At 44.1% G+C, this 18839-nt stretch overlaps 1 protein-coding gene across 1 annotated transcript in view; it reads left to right on the top strand.

The window, feature by feature from the left end:
* MYL10 (myosin light chain 10) overlaps window positions 1-15177 on the top strand; it is a 291095-nt gene extending 275918 nt beyond the window's left edge. The window contains exons 5-7 of the mRNA XM_082247321.1: window positions 2397-2475; window positions 12220-12268; window positions 14946-15177. Coding sequence (XP_082103447.1) covers window positions 2397-2475; window positions 12220-12268; window positions 14946-15050 — 233 coding nt within the window. The 3' untranslated portion in view covers window positions 15051-15177. The remainder of the gene's footprint in view (window positions 1-2396; window positions 2476-12219; window positions 12269-14945) is intronic.
* Window positions 15178-18839: the final 3662 nt, after the last annotated feature.

The following is an 18839-nucleotide window of genomic DNA, read 5'->3' as shown; positions in this document are numbered from 1 at the left end:
TGTGATAGGTTGTTAAGAAATTAGATGAATAATTTATGCCCCTTGAAAGCTTGAAGGTACTCCTTGGATTTTGGGTTCCAATATGTGGCTAGGCTCTAGAAAAGTCTCACACATATTATATTCCCACACTAGGGAAGAGTAGCAGAATGAGTTTTTGGGTGGAAATCTAAGTACTCCCATGTTGTGTGTGAGAAATATCTTATTTATTGACAACTTTATATAAAAAAATCCCATTTTTATTTTTTTTACACATTTTCCAAAAACCTATGTCAAAAAATGTAATCTTCAAATAACTCCATGTCTCTTAGAGAATACATTGGAGGGTCTGCTTTGAAAATGTGGTCATTTTGTGGGTGTTTTTCCTGCCCTGGCCATTAGGGGCCTCAAAAATGGGATAGGTAGTCAGGAAATAAGATGTGAAATGTATGCCCCTTAAGCCTCTTGGTGCTAGGAGTAGAAGAATGTGTGTAATCGGGTGAAATTGTAAGTATTTCTAAGCTGTGTGTCAGAAATAACTAGTTAAAATTACAACTTTGTAAAACCAAATAAAGTGGCAAAAAAACTTCAGACAACTCACCATGTTTCCTGGGGGGAGTACATACATATATAGGATTTATTTTTAAATTTTCCCTCCTAACTTGGCGATAACTACCCTCCCCTTTTATAAGATGTTCCTATATCTCACTTTCTGCCCTTCCTCCAAAAAAATGTTAATTAAGACCATATCAGGGAAGACATCAGTCAATTTCACTTTTTATGTTTCTGTTTGCACTACTTACAAAATACACCACTTTTGTGAGAATATTATAAACTGGCTTTAAAATCTGGACTGTATTTGCATGCACTGCCCAGTAGTATTGTAATTTGATTTGTTAGACTGGGTGCCTGCCCTGTTTTTTTATTTTTTTATTGTCTAAATAAAGAATTCATAAAAAAAAAACTCACCATGCATTTTTCTAAATACTTTGGACTGTCTTACTTTGAAGGGTGTTTGTACTATCTTGGCATTTTAGATCCTCAAGAAATGTGGAAAATGTGCAAAGTTTTATAACAGAAACTAAAAAAAATGTTTGTTTTTTTTTCAAATTTTTCAAAGTTTTTTTTAAAATGAAAAAGTTGGATTTAGATGCTCTGACACCTGAAGCAATAGTAGATTAAAATTTGGGTTAGTAGAAGTATGCATGCCCGGGCAGCTGCTAAATATATTTTTAAAGACACTGGTAAGGGCAGGAATTGGACCCGATTTGAGGTCTGAAGGTGCATGAACTTGGTCTGATTTGGGGATGGAAGGTGCAGGGATGATCTAAAGTCTGAAGGCAAAGAAATTGGGGATGATTTGAATCTGAACCTGCAGGAATTGTATCTGATCTGAGGCCTGAAGGTGCATGAACTTGGGCTGAACTGGGGATTGAAGGTACAGGGATGATCTGAGGTCTGAAGGTGGAGGAATTGATACTGATCTGAGATATGAAGGTACAGGAATTGGGGAAGATCTGAGGTATGAAGGTGTATGTATTGGGTCTCATCTGAGGTCCTGGAGGTGCAAGAACCGATGCTGATTTGAGGTTTTGGGGTGCTTTTTTTTAACTGACATGCCAATTGCCTATTGCTTGTAAATTGACACTTGTTGAAAAGGTTGCTAGCCCATGGGGTAGATGACCACGCTGTGGTGTGTGTTGAACACTAGATCTCAGAAGCCACAATCCATAGTTAAATCACTTAATGTATCCAGGTTCCACTTTCAAATTTCCTTCCAAAATCAACTTGCAGGTGACATTCTCCTTTAAATGAATTACTTTTTTTATCAAAGAAAAATAAAAAAACCTTAACCATGGTTTACCACAAAAAATGGTATATAACTGGTAACTTCAATTTAATGGAAGACTGCCCATTGTTATTTTATATTGTAACATAATAGATCTATCATAGAGACCAACTAAAAATTATAGCCATTTTTGTACATTATTAGTTTTCTAAGAAAAGGAATCTCGGTAGAACATTTGACTCCTTGACCCCTCCAGTACATTTATCTGTGTCCAGCAAAGAAAATGTAATAACGATATTAGCCTCCAGGTAACAAACAGTAATGTACTTTGTTGCAAATATTGAGTGAGACATCAATGATGGCACTGTCTAATAGGCTCTTATCACTCAGCAGAGCTTGACAGCTCTCCCCCAGGCCCTGTCACTCTCTTAGTAATTTAAACTTTGCAAGGTGCTAAAGGAGTTTCTGGTAGTGGACTCCTCAGTATAGCAGGGAATGAGAAGTAGAATGTTAAAGATAACTCATCATTTATTAAGACATCCAGGGAGATAGTTAAATATGAAACTGACTTGCTCCACATTAAAAATGATGTGAATGAAGACAGATGTTTTATGAATTATGTCTGTTCTAGGCACAGACCCAGAAGAAACTATTCTAAACGCTTTCAAGATTTTTGATCCTGATGCAAAAGGCCATATAAAAGCAGATTAGTAAGTATATCATTTTTATAACATTATTTTAATAAATGAATAGTAACCAGTTCATTTTTATGCATTAAGGGTTATGTTCAATGTGCATTTATGTACAGTTTTAGGTTAAAGATAGCATACCAATATTGGCTGTTGCATAGTTATTTATTCTTCTCATGATTTTGGAAATATTCAAGGGAATGCACTTTTACAAAGATATATTTATAAGGAAAAAATCCATTCCACCTCATTTTTTTGTGAATATTGCTCATTTGCTGTTTTTTAGCTTGTGCCTGTGAAGAGGGAACACAACTGAGGGGGAGCTTCTGACACAATATAAATCCAATGTAGCCTTCTATAACTTTAACCACTTAAGCCCTGGAAGGTTTACCCCCCTTCATGACCAGGCCATTTTTTTGCGATACGGCACTGCGCTATTTTAACTGACAATTGCGTGGAAATGCGACGCTATACCCAAATAAAATATAAGCCTTTTTCTTTTTTTCCCTCACAAAGAGAGCTTTCTTTTGGTAGTATTTGATCACCTCTACGTTCTTTATTTTTTGGGCTATAAAGAAAAAAGGACCAACAATTAAAAAAAAAAACAATATTTATTACTTTCTGCTATAAAACATTCCCAATAAAAAAAATAGATTTTCTTCATCAATTTAGGTCAATATGTATTCCATTACATATTTTTGGTAAAAAAAAATCCCAATAAGCATATATGGATGGGTTTGTGCAAAGGTTATAGTGTCTACAAACTATAGGATATTTTATAGAATTTTTATTTATTTATTTATTTTTTACTTGTAATGGCAGCGATCAGCTACTTATAGCAGGACTGAGACATTGCGGCGGAAAAATTGGACACCTAACTCAGCCCTCAAAAATTCCACTCGCCTGCTCGCATTTTGCGAGTGGAATGATGAGGATGGCAAGTAAGGGCTGTGCTGTAAGAAAAGGGTGGACCCGGGGCAAAGAGCAGTGCGCCCTGAGCCCACCCATTGTGTGACAATAGCGAATGAATATTCGGTATTGTCACACGGATCCTCCTCCTGATCCTCCTCCTGGCCAATCTGGAAGTGGGTCCGAGACCCGTTTCCTGATTGGCCGAAAGGCGAACATTTGCCATTGGCCAAGGAGGAGGAGGAGGAGGGAGATGCGGAGGATTGAGGTAAGTGCACGCTGGTCTCTCTGCACGCTGTGGGCGCTCTGCATTTAAGGGGGCACACTGTGGGCACTCTGCATTGAAAGGGGGCACGCTGTGGTCACTCTGCATTTAACGGGGCACGCTGTGGTCACTCTGCATTGTAAAGGGGGGCACGCTGTGGGCACTCTGCATTGAAAGGGGGCACGCTGTGGGCACTCTGCATTGAAAGGGGGCAGGCTGTGGTCACTCTACATTGAAAGGGGGCACGCTGTGGGCACTCTGCATTGAAAGGGGGCACACTGTGGGCACTCTGCATTGAAGGGGGCATGCTGTGGGCACTCTGCATTGAAAGGGGGCACGTTGTGGTCACTCTACATTGAAAGGGGGCATGCTGTGTGCACTCTGCATTGAAAGGGGGCACGCTGTGGGCACTCTGCATTTAACGGGGCACGCTGTGGTCACTCTGCATTGTAAAGGGGGGCACGCTGTGGGCACTCTGCATTGAAAGGGGGCACGCTGTGGGCACTCTGCATTGAAAGGGGGCAGGCTGTGGTCACTCTACATTGAAAGGGGGCACACTGTGGGCACTCTGCATTGAAAGGGGGCACGCTGTGGGCACTCTGCATTGAAGGGGGCATGCTGTGGGCACTCTGCATTGAAAGGGGGCACGCTGTGGTCACTCTGCATTGAAAGGGGGCATGCTGTGGGCACTCTGCATTGAAAGGGGGCACGCTGTGGGCACTCGACATTGAAAGGGGGCACGCTGTGGTCACTCTGCATTGAAAGGGGGCATGCTGTGGTCACCCTGCATTGAAGGGGGCACGCTGTGGGCACTCTGCATTGAAAGGGGGCACACTGTGGTCACTCTGCATTTAGGGGGCACGCAGTGGGCACTCTAAAGTTGTTGTTGTTAATATTTTTTTGTAACTGAATTCTGAATAAAACATTTAACGTGTAATTTTATGAGATATTTTATGAGGGTGTGTTTAGGGGCGGAGCAGGGTAGGGTTTGGGTGGGGCAACAAGTGGCGAGTAACTCTTAACCTTCTTAGCGGTATTCCCGAGTGTGGCTCGGGGTTAAATTTCAGAGCCAAAAGCGGTAACCCCGAGCCACACTCGGGGTACCGCCAGAAGCATCGCTGGATCCTGTAAAAGAGGTTTCTTACCTTGTCACCGGGATCCAGCGATGTGTCTCGGCGGTGTCTCGCGGCGGATCTTCCTCCCGATCATCTCCGTGCCCCGGCTTCCGTCTCCTGCAATGTGACGTTCGCAGGGGGGTGGAACCGGCGGCAAATTCAAATGTAAAAATGCACCAAACACACTGATACCATTCAAAATAAAAAAAAAATCACATTAGTTTGCCCCCCAGTGCCCTTTCCTGCAGTTTTACTGTACTTTTTATGTAAATATATATATATATATATATATATATATATACAGTATATATAAATATACATATATACATATATATATGTACGTATATATATATATGTATGTATATATAAATATATATATATATATATATATATATATATATATATATATATATATACGTAATTCTTGTGAATGAGCAGCCCAAACCAACTGTACACAATATATATATATATATATATATATATACGGTAGATATATATATATATATATATATAATATGTATACATAATATATGTATATATATATATATATATATATATATGTATATATATATATAATATATATATAATAAATGTATACAGTTGGTTTGGGCTGCTCATTCACAAGAATTACATGCAAAATAATGGTACCGCTTTCAGCACCTAAAATCCAAAAGAATCATACTGCCAGGGAGGTTAAGGGCTGGCTAGTAGCTCATGACTTGAAATTTTGAGCCCTGACCTAACTAACACTTTTTTGGGGACCAGTGACACCAATACAGTATTCCGTGCTAAAAAAATGCACTCCTGGATTTGTACACCTTCTATGGTCATTATGGCCAGGGCCGGTCCTGGGCGGGTGCGGGAGGTGCACCGCACCCAGGCGCTTCAAACTGTCAAAAAGGGGGGGGCGCCCGCCCGGCGTCGGCCGACGCTGCCAGTGACTCTAGTCTCCACTTCACTGTGATACTGCAGAGCCAGCCCAGACTACCATCCTTCCCGTTTCTCCCAATCCTAACACAGCGCGCCGCTGCCGCTTACTTACTGACCAGCCCGTCACCGTGCCCGGCAGCCTCTGCTTTCTGTTCTCCGAGTCCTGCTGCTGTTGTATCACTGGTTGCTAGAACCGCTTAGCATCTAGCAACCAGTGACGTCATATGCCCGGAGACGGCCCGCCGCCTCAGCATTCAGAGCGGAGGAGGAACCTATTCCTCCACGTCCGCCGCTGCTGTGAGTAAACAGGCTGCCGCTTCACCCCCACCCCCTCCAGTGGCGCGCTTTCTGTGCGCGTGTAGAGCCTGTGCCCAAGGAAGAAAAAAAAGAACAAAATAAAAGAAGTGCCTGGCCCCTGGCTGAAGAGGAGAGCAATAAAGAAGTGCCTGCCCTGCCCCTGAAGAAACCGGCGTCTGCTGTGCTGCTAGTTCTTCTCAGCCTCAAGAGTGAGTAAGACATGATGATTGACAATTTTATTGAAGCTCACTCAGCCTGGCTCAGCCTCACTGTCCCTCAGCCGCCATCAGGCCTCAGCGACACCTGACAGACCCCACAGTGCCCTCTGCCTGCCACAGTGCCTGCCCAGGGCCTGTCCAGCCACCACAGCACCTGCCCGCCTGCGGCCTGCCACCACAGGGCCTGCCCGCCTGCCACCACAGCGCCTGCCCGCCTGCCACCACAGGGCCCCCGCCTGCTACCACAGGGCCTGCCCGCCTGCCACCACAGCGCCTGCCCACCTGCCACCACAGCGCCTGCCCATCTGCCACCACAGGGCCTGCCCGCCTGCCACCACAGTGCCTGCCCACCTGCCACCACAGCGCCTGTCCGCCTGCCACCACAGGGCCCCGTCTGCCACCATAGCGCCTGCCCACCTGCCACCACAGCGCCAGTCCGCCTGCCACCACAGGGCCCCGCCTGCCACCATAGCGCCTGCCCACCTGCCACCACAGCGCCTGCCCGCCTACCACCACAGCACCTGCCCGCCTGCCACCACAGGGCCTGCCCGCCTGCCACCACAGGGCCCTGCCTGCCACCACAGGGCCTGCCCGCCTGCCACCACAGGGCCCGCCTGCCACCACAGCGCCTGCCCACCTGCCCGCCTGCCACCACAGCGCCTGCCCACCTGCCACCACAGGGCCCCGCCTGTCACCACAGCGCCTGCCCGCCTGCCACCACAGCGCCTGCCCGCCTGCCACCACAGGGCCTGCCCACCTGCCACCACAGCGTCCTAGCCCACCCATTTGTGTAACAATTGTGTGAATATTCGCCAGTGTCACACGGATCCTCCTCCTGGCCAATCAGGAAGTGGGTCCGAGACCTGTTTCCTGATTGGCCGAAAGGCAAACCCATGCCAGTGGCAAAGGAGGAGGAGGAGGAGGCGGGAGGATTCGAGAAGACATGGGGGACTGAGGAGAAGCCGCCGCTGCAAATCAGGTAAGTGCACTGGTCACTCTGCATTGATGGGGGCACGCTGGTCACTCTGCATTGATGGGGGCACGATGGTCACTCTGCATTGAAGGGGGCATGCTGGTCACTCTGCATTGAAGGGGGCACGCTGGTCACTCTGCATTGAAGGGGGCACGCTGGTCACTCTGCATTGATGTGGGCACGCTGGTCACTCTGCATTGAAGGGGACACGCTGGTCACTCTGCATTGATGTGGGCACGCTGGTCACTCTGCATTGAAGGGGGCACGCTGGTCACTCTGCATTGAAGGGGGCACGCTGGTCACTCTGCAATTATGGGGGCACACTGATCACTCTGCAATTATGGGGGCCGGGCCAGTACAGCATTAAAAAAAAAAAAATGTATGTATGCCTAGCTACCTAGGATAGGAGCAAATACATATGGCTACCTTAGACTCAGCTAGAAGCACACAATGTGCTGTGCAGCTGTGGCAGGCAGGCAGGTCACTGTGTTGGCGCTGAGGGCGACTGAGCTTGAACCGGAGGCTGAGGTGCCACTTTCTCCCTTCAGGAGAAACTGATGCGATTTTTAGATTATGCGCTATAAACAAAAAAAAAGTAGTATCTCACTTTCTGCTATATAATATTACACCAAGAGCGATACACAGATTAACTAAAAGTAGGGGGGCCAGTCTGGCCCCCTACTTTTAGTTTATCTGTGTAGTGCTCTTGGTAATATTATATAGCATAAAGTGAGAAATACTACTTTTTTTTTTTTCAGAATTTACGCTGTTTTTTTTATTTATAGCGCATAATCGAAAAATTGCATCGGTTTCTCCTGAAGGGAGAAAGTGGCACTTCGGCCTCAAGTTCAAGGTCAGCCGCCCTCAGCGACAACACAGTGCCCTGCCTGCCTGCCACATCTGCACAGCACATTGTGTGCTTCAAGGTGAAGGTAGCCATATGTATTTTTTGTGGTACTGGTAAAATGGTGCCTGCCTTTTTAGTGAATAGAAATCTCTCCTGATTACAGTTACATTTCACCTTTCTCTTTCTGTTTTTATTTCTCTCTCTGGCATTTGGTGGGCACTGGTAGGCTTGCACTTGGTGGGCACTGGTAGGCTGCATTTGGTGGGCACTAGTAGGCTGCATTTGGTGGGCACTAGTAGGCTGCATTTGGTGGGCACTGGTAATCTGCATTTGGTGGGCACTGGTAATCTGCATTTGGTGGGCACTGGTAATCTGCATTTGGTGGGCACTGGTAGGCTGAATTTGATGGCACTGGTAAGCTGCATTTGGTGGGCACTGGTAAGCTGCATTTGGTGGGCACTGGTAACCTATATTTAGTGGGCTCTGGTAAGCTGCATTTGGTGGGCACTGGTAGGCTGCATTTGGTTGGCACTGGTAAGCTGCATTTGGTGGGCTCTGGTAGGCTGCATTTGGTGGGCACTGATAAGGCTGCATTTGGTGGGCTCTGGTAGGCTGCATTTGCTGGGCACTGATAAGGCTGCATTTGGTGGGCACTGGTAGGCTGCATTTGGTGGGCACTGGCAATCTGCATTTGGTGGGCACTGGTAGGCTGAATTTGGTGGGGACTGGTAAGATGCATTTGGTGGGGACTGGTAGGCTGCATTTGATGGGCACTGTTAAGGCTCAATTTGGTGGGCACTCGTAAGCAGCATTTGGTGGGCTCTGGTAAGCTGAATTTGGTAGGCTGCATTTGGTGGGCACTAGTAACCTGCATTTGGTGGGCACTGGTAAGCTACATTTTGTGGGCTCTGGTAAGCTGCATTTGGTGGACACTGGAAGGCTGCATTTGGTTGGCACTGGTAAGCTGCATTTGGTGGGCTCTGGTAGGCTGCATTTGGTGGGCACTGATAAGGCTGCATTTGGTTGGCACTGGTAGGCTGCATTTGGTGGGCACTGGTAGGCTGCATTTGGTGGGCTCTGGTAAGCTGCATTGGTGGGCTCTGGTAAGCTGCATTTGGTGGGCACTGGTAGGCTGCATTTGGTTGGCACTGGTAATCTGCATTTGGTGGGCACTGGTAATCTGCATTTGGTGGGCACTGGTAGGCTGAATTTGGTGTGCACTGGTAAGCTGCATTTGGTGGGCTCTGGTAAGCTGCATTTGGTGGGCACTGGTAGGCTGCATTTGGTGGGCTTTGGTAAGCTGCATTTGGTGGGCACTGGTAGGCTGCATTTGGTGGGCACTGGTAGGCTGCATTTGGTGGGCACTAGTAACCTGCATTTGGTGGGCACTAGTAACCTGCATTTGGTGGGCACTGGTAAGCTACATTTAGTGGGCTCTGGTAAGCTGCATTTGGTGGGCACTGGTAGGCTGCATTTGGTTGGCACTGGTAAGCTGCATTTGGTGGGCTCTGGTAGGCTGCATTTGGTGGGCACTGATAAGGCTGCATTTGGTTGGCACTGGTAGGCTGTATTTGGTGGGCACTGGTAATCTGCATTTGGTGGGCACTGGTAATCTGCATTTTGTGGGTACTGGTAATCTGCATTTGGTGGGCACTGGTAGGCTGCATTTGGTGGGCTCTGGTAGACTGCATTTGGTGGGCTCTGGTAGACTGCATTTGGTGGGCACTGATGAGGCTGCATCAATGCATTGATCTCTTGTATCATATCCGCAGTCTCTGACCATCTCTTGTATCAAGTCTGCAGTCTCTTACCATCTCCTGTCTGGGGGCTCTGTCTAACAGACTCTCTAACAGATGCCCTCTCTGTGTCCATTAGAGAGACCCCCCTCTAATTCCCATTAGAGTACCCTGCTTCTCTTACTGTAATTTGTTTATTGTTAAGAGATCGTGGGAGGGTCCCGGGGTAAGGAAGACTACTTAGGGGAGCATCTCTGTGTTTGAGCCATTGCCATAGAAACAATTGTAAAGGGGAGGAGTTAGTAAGATGACCACGTCCATGTGGGGGCGCCAGAAACATTTCTGCACCCAGGCGCCTGTGACCCTAGGATCGGCCCTGATTATGGCAGGTTTCCCGCTCTCCCTGCTGAATGTTTCAGTTATTTTATACTATGGAGAATTCAACAGGGGGGTCTCAAAAGATGGTGAGATCTTACTATTGGAAAAGCCAAGGGATGAGAGAAAGTATTAGCTGCTGAGATACCATGGGTAAAAGAAACAATTTTTTTTTTTTAAGTAGTCTAAGATTGACCTTCAAAGAGCATTTAGATGTGCCGGTACCAATGTATATGAGTGAGTCACAGTAAAAAGGCATGGATCAAGGTTCCCAAGACTGCCAACAACCTCTCTATGGGTGAGATGCTTTCACAAGTCTCCCATCCACCCAAGGCTGCTGATAGAAGACTACCTGAGAGGGCCCTGACAATAAAATGATTATTAGCAGACACAAATACAACATAACTCACAGAATTCCTGCTAAATCTACAACATGAAACTGAGTTGATAAATAAGTCTATGTGTGTGAATGAGGTGTTGGGGTTTATGCACATGGGTGCTGTGGTCTGTACAGTTTGAATCAGTGCTTTATTTATGTGGCTTGAGCCACCTGGAGCTGTATGAGCACAGCTGCAGGTCCTAATTTGACAGGCGTGGGGATGCAGGCGTACAGCCCACAACACATACAGTGTGCGTTTGGGGGCCACTCACCTGCACACCTGTCCAATTAGGGCCTGTGGCTGTGTTCGTGCAGGCGCTGCATCCCCATAGAATGACAGGTGGCACCAGCCCAAGCCCCTCCTTCACACAGCCAGAGTACATGTGGGAATGAGCCCTTAATTATATTTTTCTAACCTAAAAAAGAGATCTCTTCTGCTCTGTGCTGTCACTACTAAGAGGGATTCCATCTTCATCTGATCTTTCTCTGGGTTCTTGGGCTCCAGTCATTTGGCCAAACAGCGATGATGTAACTTACATGCATGTGCGCCAGTGTCATGGTCACAGCACAGCTCTCTCAATGGATGGTGTGTCATCCATTGAGAACGCAGTGCACATGTGCTGGTGCTATCACCGGCTGCTACGTTTAGGAGATATTCACTGAACCTACAAATAAGCCCTATTATAGGCTTATCTATAATGGAGTTTACTACTGCCAGACAGTTAGTAAATGGGTAATTAGAAGGAGTTGATACATGGATTTGCAGAGGGAACTGACAGTGTAGGGGAGAAGAAGCAAAGTTGCATAGGTCAGGAAGCAGTTTGGGGGAAAGGAGTGGAAAGCCCAGCTACATAAAGCACACTAAACTTCACTGGGACAAGATAACAGGAAGCTATGGAACCGGTGTAACAGTAAATTCTTAACCCCATGGGATTGCAGCTGATCAGCTGTGACTGTGTCAGGGAGACAGAGCAAAGGGGAAGAGAGATGAAAAAATATACAGGCTGGGGCAAGGAGTATAGGAAGAACTGGAGAGACAAGAACAAGTTACAGAGATAAACTCAGGAGCAAACGTTAGAGCCAGGACTGGGAGGGGGGGGCACACAGGGAGGAGGATTAGTGAGGGACAACTGTCTCTTTCCCAGCAGATAAAATCTAACAGCAGGGAGAGGGGGAGAGATCAGCTTTCAGCTGCTGGAGGAAGATTTCTGTAAATGTCGTTCATCACGAATCCCCCTCCCTGTGTGGGCTCCCCTGTGTGCTCAGACCCCCTACAAGAGGACAAGTACCCCCCCCCCCCCCCCATCAGTGGCCCTGCATCCCTCAGGCAAATCTATTAGAAACATTTAAAACCGTGGGTCACACTTCATCCTCTCTATCAAGTAAAAAAACACATCTCTAGTTCAGGTTAACATGTATTCATTATGATGTAAAGGGCTAGATGCTTTTGCTGTTTTTATTTGTGTTTATGCAGTTAGTGGATTATTATATTATTATGTTTCCAATTTTTTATTTACTTTGCACCTCCATTATTGTGTAACTAATTTATAAAATGCAAACCATAAACATGTAAAGACATTTATAAAATATAGTCTTAAAGAGTCACCGATCCTTATAACTTTGGGCCATAAGTGTTGCATTCTTGATTGATGTATGGTATCTGATGTATATATACTACTGGTATAACAGCAGATCTAATTTTTAATTCATTTATTTCACAGTATTAGGGAAATGCTAACAACTCAAGCGGACAGATTCAGCCAAGAAGAGGTATGATTGCTTATTTATCTTGTAATTTGCAAAATGTTAACCATGGTTAAACCAGTATAGACTAGGGATTGACCGGTTATCAGCAAAGCCGATATATCGGGGGCTGATATGCACTTTCCCCAATATATCGGAATCAACCCCTGAGGTTACCAATATTACCAATATTTCGGAAAGTGCTTGTACCAAAGTGATGCCTGCAGTTAGAGGCATCACCCCGGTACCGGCGTCCAATAGTCGGCAGTCGGCTGTCTTGTAATTACAACTGATGCAGCTGAGAAGCCGTTCGGCTGTCATTACAAGGAACAGGAGGGGACCTCCCCCCCCTCCTCCGCCTTCCGCGGCTCGCCCGGTTCTCCCACCCCCCGGGAGACCAGGGCAACAAGCCTTCATGGCCGCCGAAGAGAAGACCCGATCAAAGCCGCATTCGGCTCTGATCGGGTCTCCATGTAAAAACCCGGAAGTGATGTCATGACATCACTTCTGTGTACTCTGCGCCAATTTCAAAAAGATTACAGCATTCAAAACAGCCAAACTTGGCGTTTTGAATGCTTTTAAGTGCAGAGGAGGGGTTTGGGGCCTTTTAGACTACCCAGATCCCTCCACAAGAGTACCTGTAAAAAAAAAAAAAAATAATAATAAACATAAAAAATGTTTTTTTTTTAATGTACGAAAATATCGGCCATTATTGGCCGATACCGATTTGCGATGACCAAAATATCAGTATCAGTAGCAGCAATAAAAACACGATATCGGTCGATCACTAGTATAGACTTATTTATTTTTTGGTGCAGGACAAATGAGTTGCATTGCTTATGTCTAGGTAGGTATAATTAGCAAATAAGAACTCTTGCTGCCTGTGTTTGTTCACATGGGTCATGTAAAATATTGTATTAAGACACAAAAACAATTTGAACTGTTTGGATAGAGTGTATTTTTTTGCCCTTTCTGAAGCCAGATTTTGCACTATTGAAGACAGTTAAATAATAGAGTAGGTCCTTGAAAGAAACTGCCCAAAAAACTGCTGGGCACCACCAGAAAAAGTCCTTTCTGACTTATGCTTTTTTGCTGTTCAAGTGTGTTGCAATTGTACTTTTTTGCAAGAGATTTTTCCTCTTTAGGAAATCTTTTCAATCAATCCCACATGCAAATTCGCCCTCAAGACCACCGCTCTATAGGGTCCAGGCATCACTGTTACAGTTAGTTAAAATCGGGTTGTACATGGATTCCCATACATGTAGAACAATACAATCTTAGCCTGGTTTTATATGATATATCTAAACAATACCACACATATTACTCCCTGCCCACCATCTATTTAACTTAATCTGATCTTTCTTGAACATTAGGAACCCTCTAAAAGATGACCATTTTAAGCAATGATGTTGATGTAATTAAGTAGCCATGTTTGTTCACATCCCATTGCATAATTACAGAAACAAAATTGTGCTCCTCTGGTAGTGGAAACTTTAAAGCTTCATAGAAAGAAATAGTCTCAGTGCACTTTTAAAAAGTGTCCGAGGTGTTTCCAATAGGGCCCTTTCACACTTGGAGTCCGTCAGGCGGACTCCGTTTTTCTCAGCGGGGGATCGATCCGCCGATCCCCCGCTGAGCAGGAGGATGACAGCTGTTCTCCGTGATGTGTGCGGAGACACAGCTGTCAGGTCCCCATGCATCTCTACGGGGAATCGGATGGGAACGGACCGTCTGTCCGTTCTCATGCGATCCCATCCGATCCGCTGGACGGATGGAAAATAGGGTTTCCATCCGTCCAGATTTGACGGATCGGATTGGATCGGATGTCAGCGGACATGTCTCAGCTTACATCCAATGCCCCATAGATATGCATGGGGTGACCGTTCAGATCCGCCAAAAAAACTGACAGGCTGATCTGAACGGTCCGCCTGTGTGAAAGGGACCTTATACTTATGTCATTGCCATGATGCCATCTGGTCAGAGTCCATCCTCAGCAAAAGCTAGTATCCTGCGTCTGCAACAATAGCTGCTTATTGTGTCTCTATTGCAATCACCTGTCACCATACTGCTGCAGAACCTTTATTGTCATCCCCAGTACCACTGTCCAATGCCATAACTCTGCAAATTAATTTAATAATAGTTTTTAAAACTTTAATTAATTAATTAAAGAAAAAAGCACCTGACTGTCATCATCTGATCATGTTCAAGCAAAAATACATTTTTATATTTTCACCACATTAACAAAGCAAATTGTTATTATATTTACTAAGCTAAAGGAACTTTCCTTGCAAATTGTACAGTCTATTTGCCTTTAGAAAATCAACCCCATTGTATCTACTGACTGTTATTTCCTCTAAAAATATCAGATTTAGCACTTTGGAGGCCCAAGGAATTATTTTAAATACAAGACTACTTTTGCATCACATTTCCCTGGATGTTCTAGTGTTTGATGATCATGATAATTCTAAGGATTTTTTTCTTTGCTCTCTCAGCAAGATGGTAAAATCTGATTTCTTGGTTATTAAGGCTGGTGCCAGACAAATATCCCTTTGAACAAAGCAACACAAACAATTCTTGCCAATGTCACATGTGTGTACCACATTGCCACATGTTGCACAAGAGAAAAAGCTGAACTCATGAAAAAAAGATATTACGGGGATTTTATTGAGATCTGATGTAACCTTATATTGTGTTCTTGTCACAGATCAGCCAGATGTTCCATGCCTTCCCCCCAGATGTTGCTGGGAACTTGGATTACAAGAATCTATGTTATGTTATCACCCATGGTGAGGAGAAGGACCAGGAGTAGTAAGATGACACAATTAAAGACAGAGCTTCTACAACAGGAACAGCATTTCAACATGTTGCCTAATTTACTGTGATGATCAAAGTGCCTAAATTGTTTTAACTGTCTCAGTAATAAAAACAAGTATTCACTGCCAGTGTTTGCATTGTCATTGTGTGTGTGTTACAAGTTTAACATGTTCTAACTGATGAATTCTGGAGTTGAGATGTTTAAGGCACAGCAATGGTTCATACTATTAGGATTTTGTACATTCACCCGCATCTTCTTTAGAGCATTAAATAGAGAGAACTCAAATATCATTTTTTGGGGCAATATCATCTGCAGCTCATAATTTTACAATCTTATGGGCCTACAAATACCTGATTAACCACTTTACCACCGGAGGATTTTGCTGTCTTACGTCTGGGCCACTTTTTGCGATTCGGCACTGTGCAACTTTAACTGACAATTGCGTGGTCATGCACTGCCATACCCAAACGAAATTTATGTCCTTTTTTCCCCCACAAACAGAGCTTTCTTTTGGTGGTATTTGATAACCTGTGCTATTTTTACTTTTTTGCGCTATAAACAAAAAAAGAGCGACAATTTTGAAAAAATAACATGATATTCCCCTAAAAAAAAAGAAAAAATCAAAATTTTTTATCATTTTAGGCCAATTTGTTTTCTGCTACATATTTTTGGTAAAAAAAAAATCGCAATAAGCGTATTTTGATTGGTTTGCGCAAAAGTTATTGCGTTTACTAACTAAGGGAAAGATTTCTGTCATTTTTGGTGTTTTTTATTTTTAACGAGTAATGGCGGCGATCTGCGATTTTTTTTGCGGGACTGAGACATTGCGGCGGACAGATCGGACCCTTGACTGACATTTTTGACACTTTTGGGGTTACCAGTGACATTACTACAGTAATCAGTGCTATAAATATGCACTGTTACTGTAAAAATGACACTGGCAGGGAAGGGGTTAATTTTATTGGAGAGGGAGGGGTTAATTTATGCCTGGTCCTTACTGACGTGTGTGGGGGGAGGTGACTGAGTGACACAGGGACAGATTGCAGGTTCAGCTATGCTGAACCCTGCAATATGACCCTGCCTGTCACTTTGGAGATCCGCCCGCTTTGTTTACACAAGCGGGCGGATCTCCACACTCGATTCCCCAACGATCGGGGAAGAGCGGCGGTGATCACCGCCGCTTCTCCCCTGGCCCGACTCCCGCTGTGACTGAATACAGCGGGAGTGAGCCTCCGGCGGCGCGCGCGCACCGCCGAGAAGGGGGAGTGTCTGGCGACGTAGGTCTACGTCGCCAGACGATAACGAACCACTTTGCCGCAGTAGAGCTCTAGTGAGCAGCAGATAAGGGGTTAAAAATAATTAATGACAAATTCCAAGTACAGCATTTTTTACATACTTGCATTGGTCGAGCATAAAGTATTTTTTTTAAATGCATTTACCATACCTGTGGGATCCCTGTAAAAGCTGGAAACAACTGTAGTAGACACTGTCACTATAGTGATCTCCACTAGCTTCTGGGACCTGTGTCAAGCAGCAGCCTTGCTGCATTCTGAACACAGGCAATCAGCTTCTTGACACAGGTTCCATTCAGAAAATGCTTTGCATTTTCTTAATGAATGCAAAGCATTCTCTAATTTGACGAGGTGGAGAGGCGGGGCAGTGATGTTGTGCTCTCCACCTCATCTAATCATAAAATGCTTTGAATTCATTGAGGAAATGCAAAGGATTCTCTCTTTGGTGCCCGTGCTGATTTTCTGACCTCCTGTGTTTAGAATGCAGCATGCCAACCGCTGCAGTAGTGGTGTCTACTACAGTGATATCCAGATTTTAGAGCAAGGATCTTCAAACTGTGGCCCTCCAGCTGTTGCGGAACTACACATCTCATATGAGATTGTAAAATTCTGACATTCACAGACATGACTAGGCATGGTAGGAATTGTATTTCCTGAACAACTGGAGGGCCAAAGCTTGGAGACCCCTACTCTAGAGGGATCCTACAGGTTATTAGATATATGCATAGTTACTTTAGTCCAAGCTGGACTAGTGTAATTTTCTAAAAAGTGCCACGTCTAGAACTCTTCTTTAATGAAAAACTCTGCTTTTGTTAAAAAAACAAAAAAACAAAAAAAAAAAACAATATATTAACATATAGCATTTTTTCATTTTGTAATTTAATGGCACAAAAACTTACCTTTCCATTTTAGTTTGCTGGTGCTATGATTTTCTAAAACTAACTGCAAATTAAAATGTGTCTTGTTTGTAGCCATGACACCTGGGCATGTACATGTGCAAAACTTCCCAAGAAGTGTAATTTCCTGTCCATAAGACTCATTTACCACTGCATTTTTTTCTCCTATTACAACACTTGAAGTGATCATGTGATTATAACAAAACTCATCCCATTCACTATTCAGGAATCATGAAGTGATGAGAACGCATGTATTGGTGTCCACGGAACAGGAACAAGCAAAAGCTTGTGATTAAGTTTGCAATGGACATAACGTGGGATTTAGGAAGTGTTAGACACCCTTAGCATGGTATAATGGTTTATACCAAAAAGAAACTAAAATGTGGAATAAAATATAAAAGGTGTATATTGGGCATAAAATGTATGACATGTAAGCTGATTTAGAATTTTTAACCAGAGAATATAAAGCATACAATAAAATTACAAACTCTGTGATTTGAGAAAGGTAAATTTAGGACCTGACAAGGAACCATAGGCTAAAACATAATAATCATGTTCTTAAGCAAACAAATCCTCCTGCCTTTTGCACTTTATCTCATTATTATAGCGGGTGGGTGACTCTTTAACCAAGAGATGCTGGTACAAAGAGCATACCTACAATCCTTATTTACACAACTGCTCATTTTTAAATCTCATGGTAGATCAATGTCCTGTGGCAGTTGCAGATCCAATCGCTTGCACTTAAAGAGTGCAAGGTGTAAAGTGCTTACAGTATCTCTTTTAACAGCAACCAACCAGATGTACTTTGTTGAAGCCATACCATTAGAAGTTGCTTTTGGACAGGTCAAATATGATTGGGTTACTGTACTATCACGACAAATATTGTATTCTCATAACTGACAGCTTTTGTCTGTGCTAAGCTTCCAATATATAAAAAACTTTATTTATATATATATATATATATATATATATATATATATATATATATAAGGCATTTGAAATATTGAAATAAAAAGGAGATTCATATACCTAGCACTAGCCTTACATATATTCATACCATATCGTTTTAAGAATACAGTATTTTCTGCAATAGTGGCGGTGCAATAGTTTAACAATTAGCATTTCACAAATTTTATTAAATAAATTCAATTGTAATTTTATTTATGGGTTTTGGTCTGGGGTGGTAAGTGGGGGTCCTCCAAGGCTCAGTCCTGGGACCAACCTTGTTCAATTTATTCATAAACAGCATTGAGGACGGGATCATTAGTTCTATATCAGTTTTTGCAGATGACACAAAATTGGGCAGGGCAATAACTGCACAGCATGAAGCAGATATCCTACAGAATGACCTGAACAAAATAACAGAGTGGGCAACGACATGGCAAATGAGGTTTAATGTGGAGAAGTGTAAGGTTTTGCACTTGGGGACTAAAAACATAAAATCACAATACACTTTAGGGGGGGAACCCTTGAGGGAATCAAAAATGGAGAAGGATCTGGGAGTCTTGGTAGAGGATAGACTAAGCAATAGCATGCAATGTCAAGTGGCAGCTTGACATCCCTTGCATAAAGAAAGGGATGTATTCCAGAGATAA

The sequence above is a fragment of the Pelophylax lessonae genome (assembly GCF_965119305.1).
Source record: "Pelophylax lessonae genome assembly, chromosome: 2".
In the NCBI taxonomy this organism is placed as follows: domain Eukaryota; kingdom Metazoa; phylum Chordata; class Amphibia; order Anura; family Ranidae; genus Pelophylax; species Pelophylax lessonae.
This window is presented reverse-complemented; position numbering and strand designations above follow the sequence as displayed.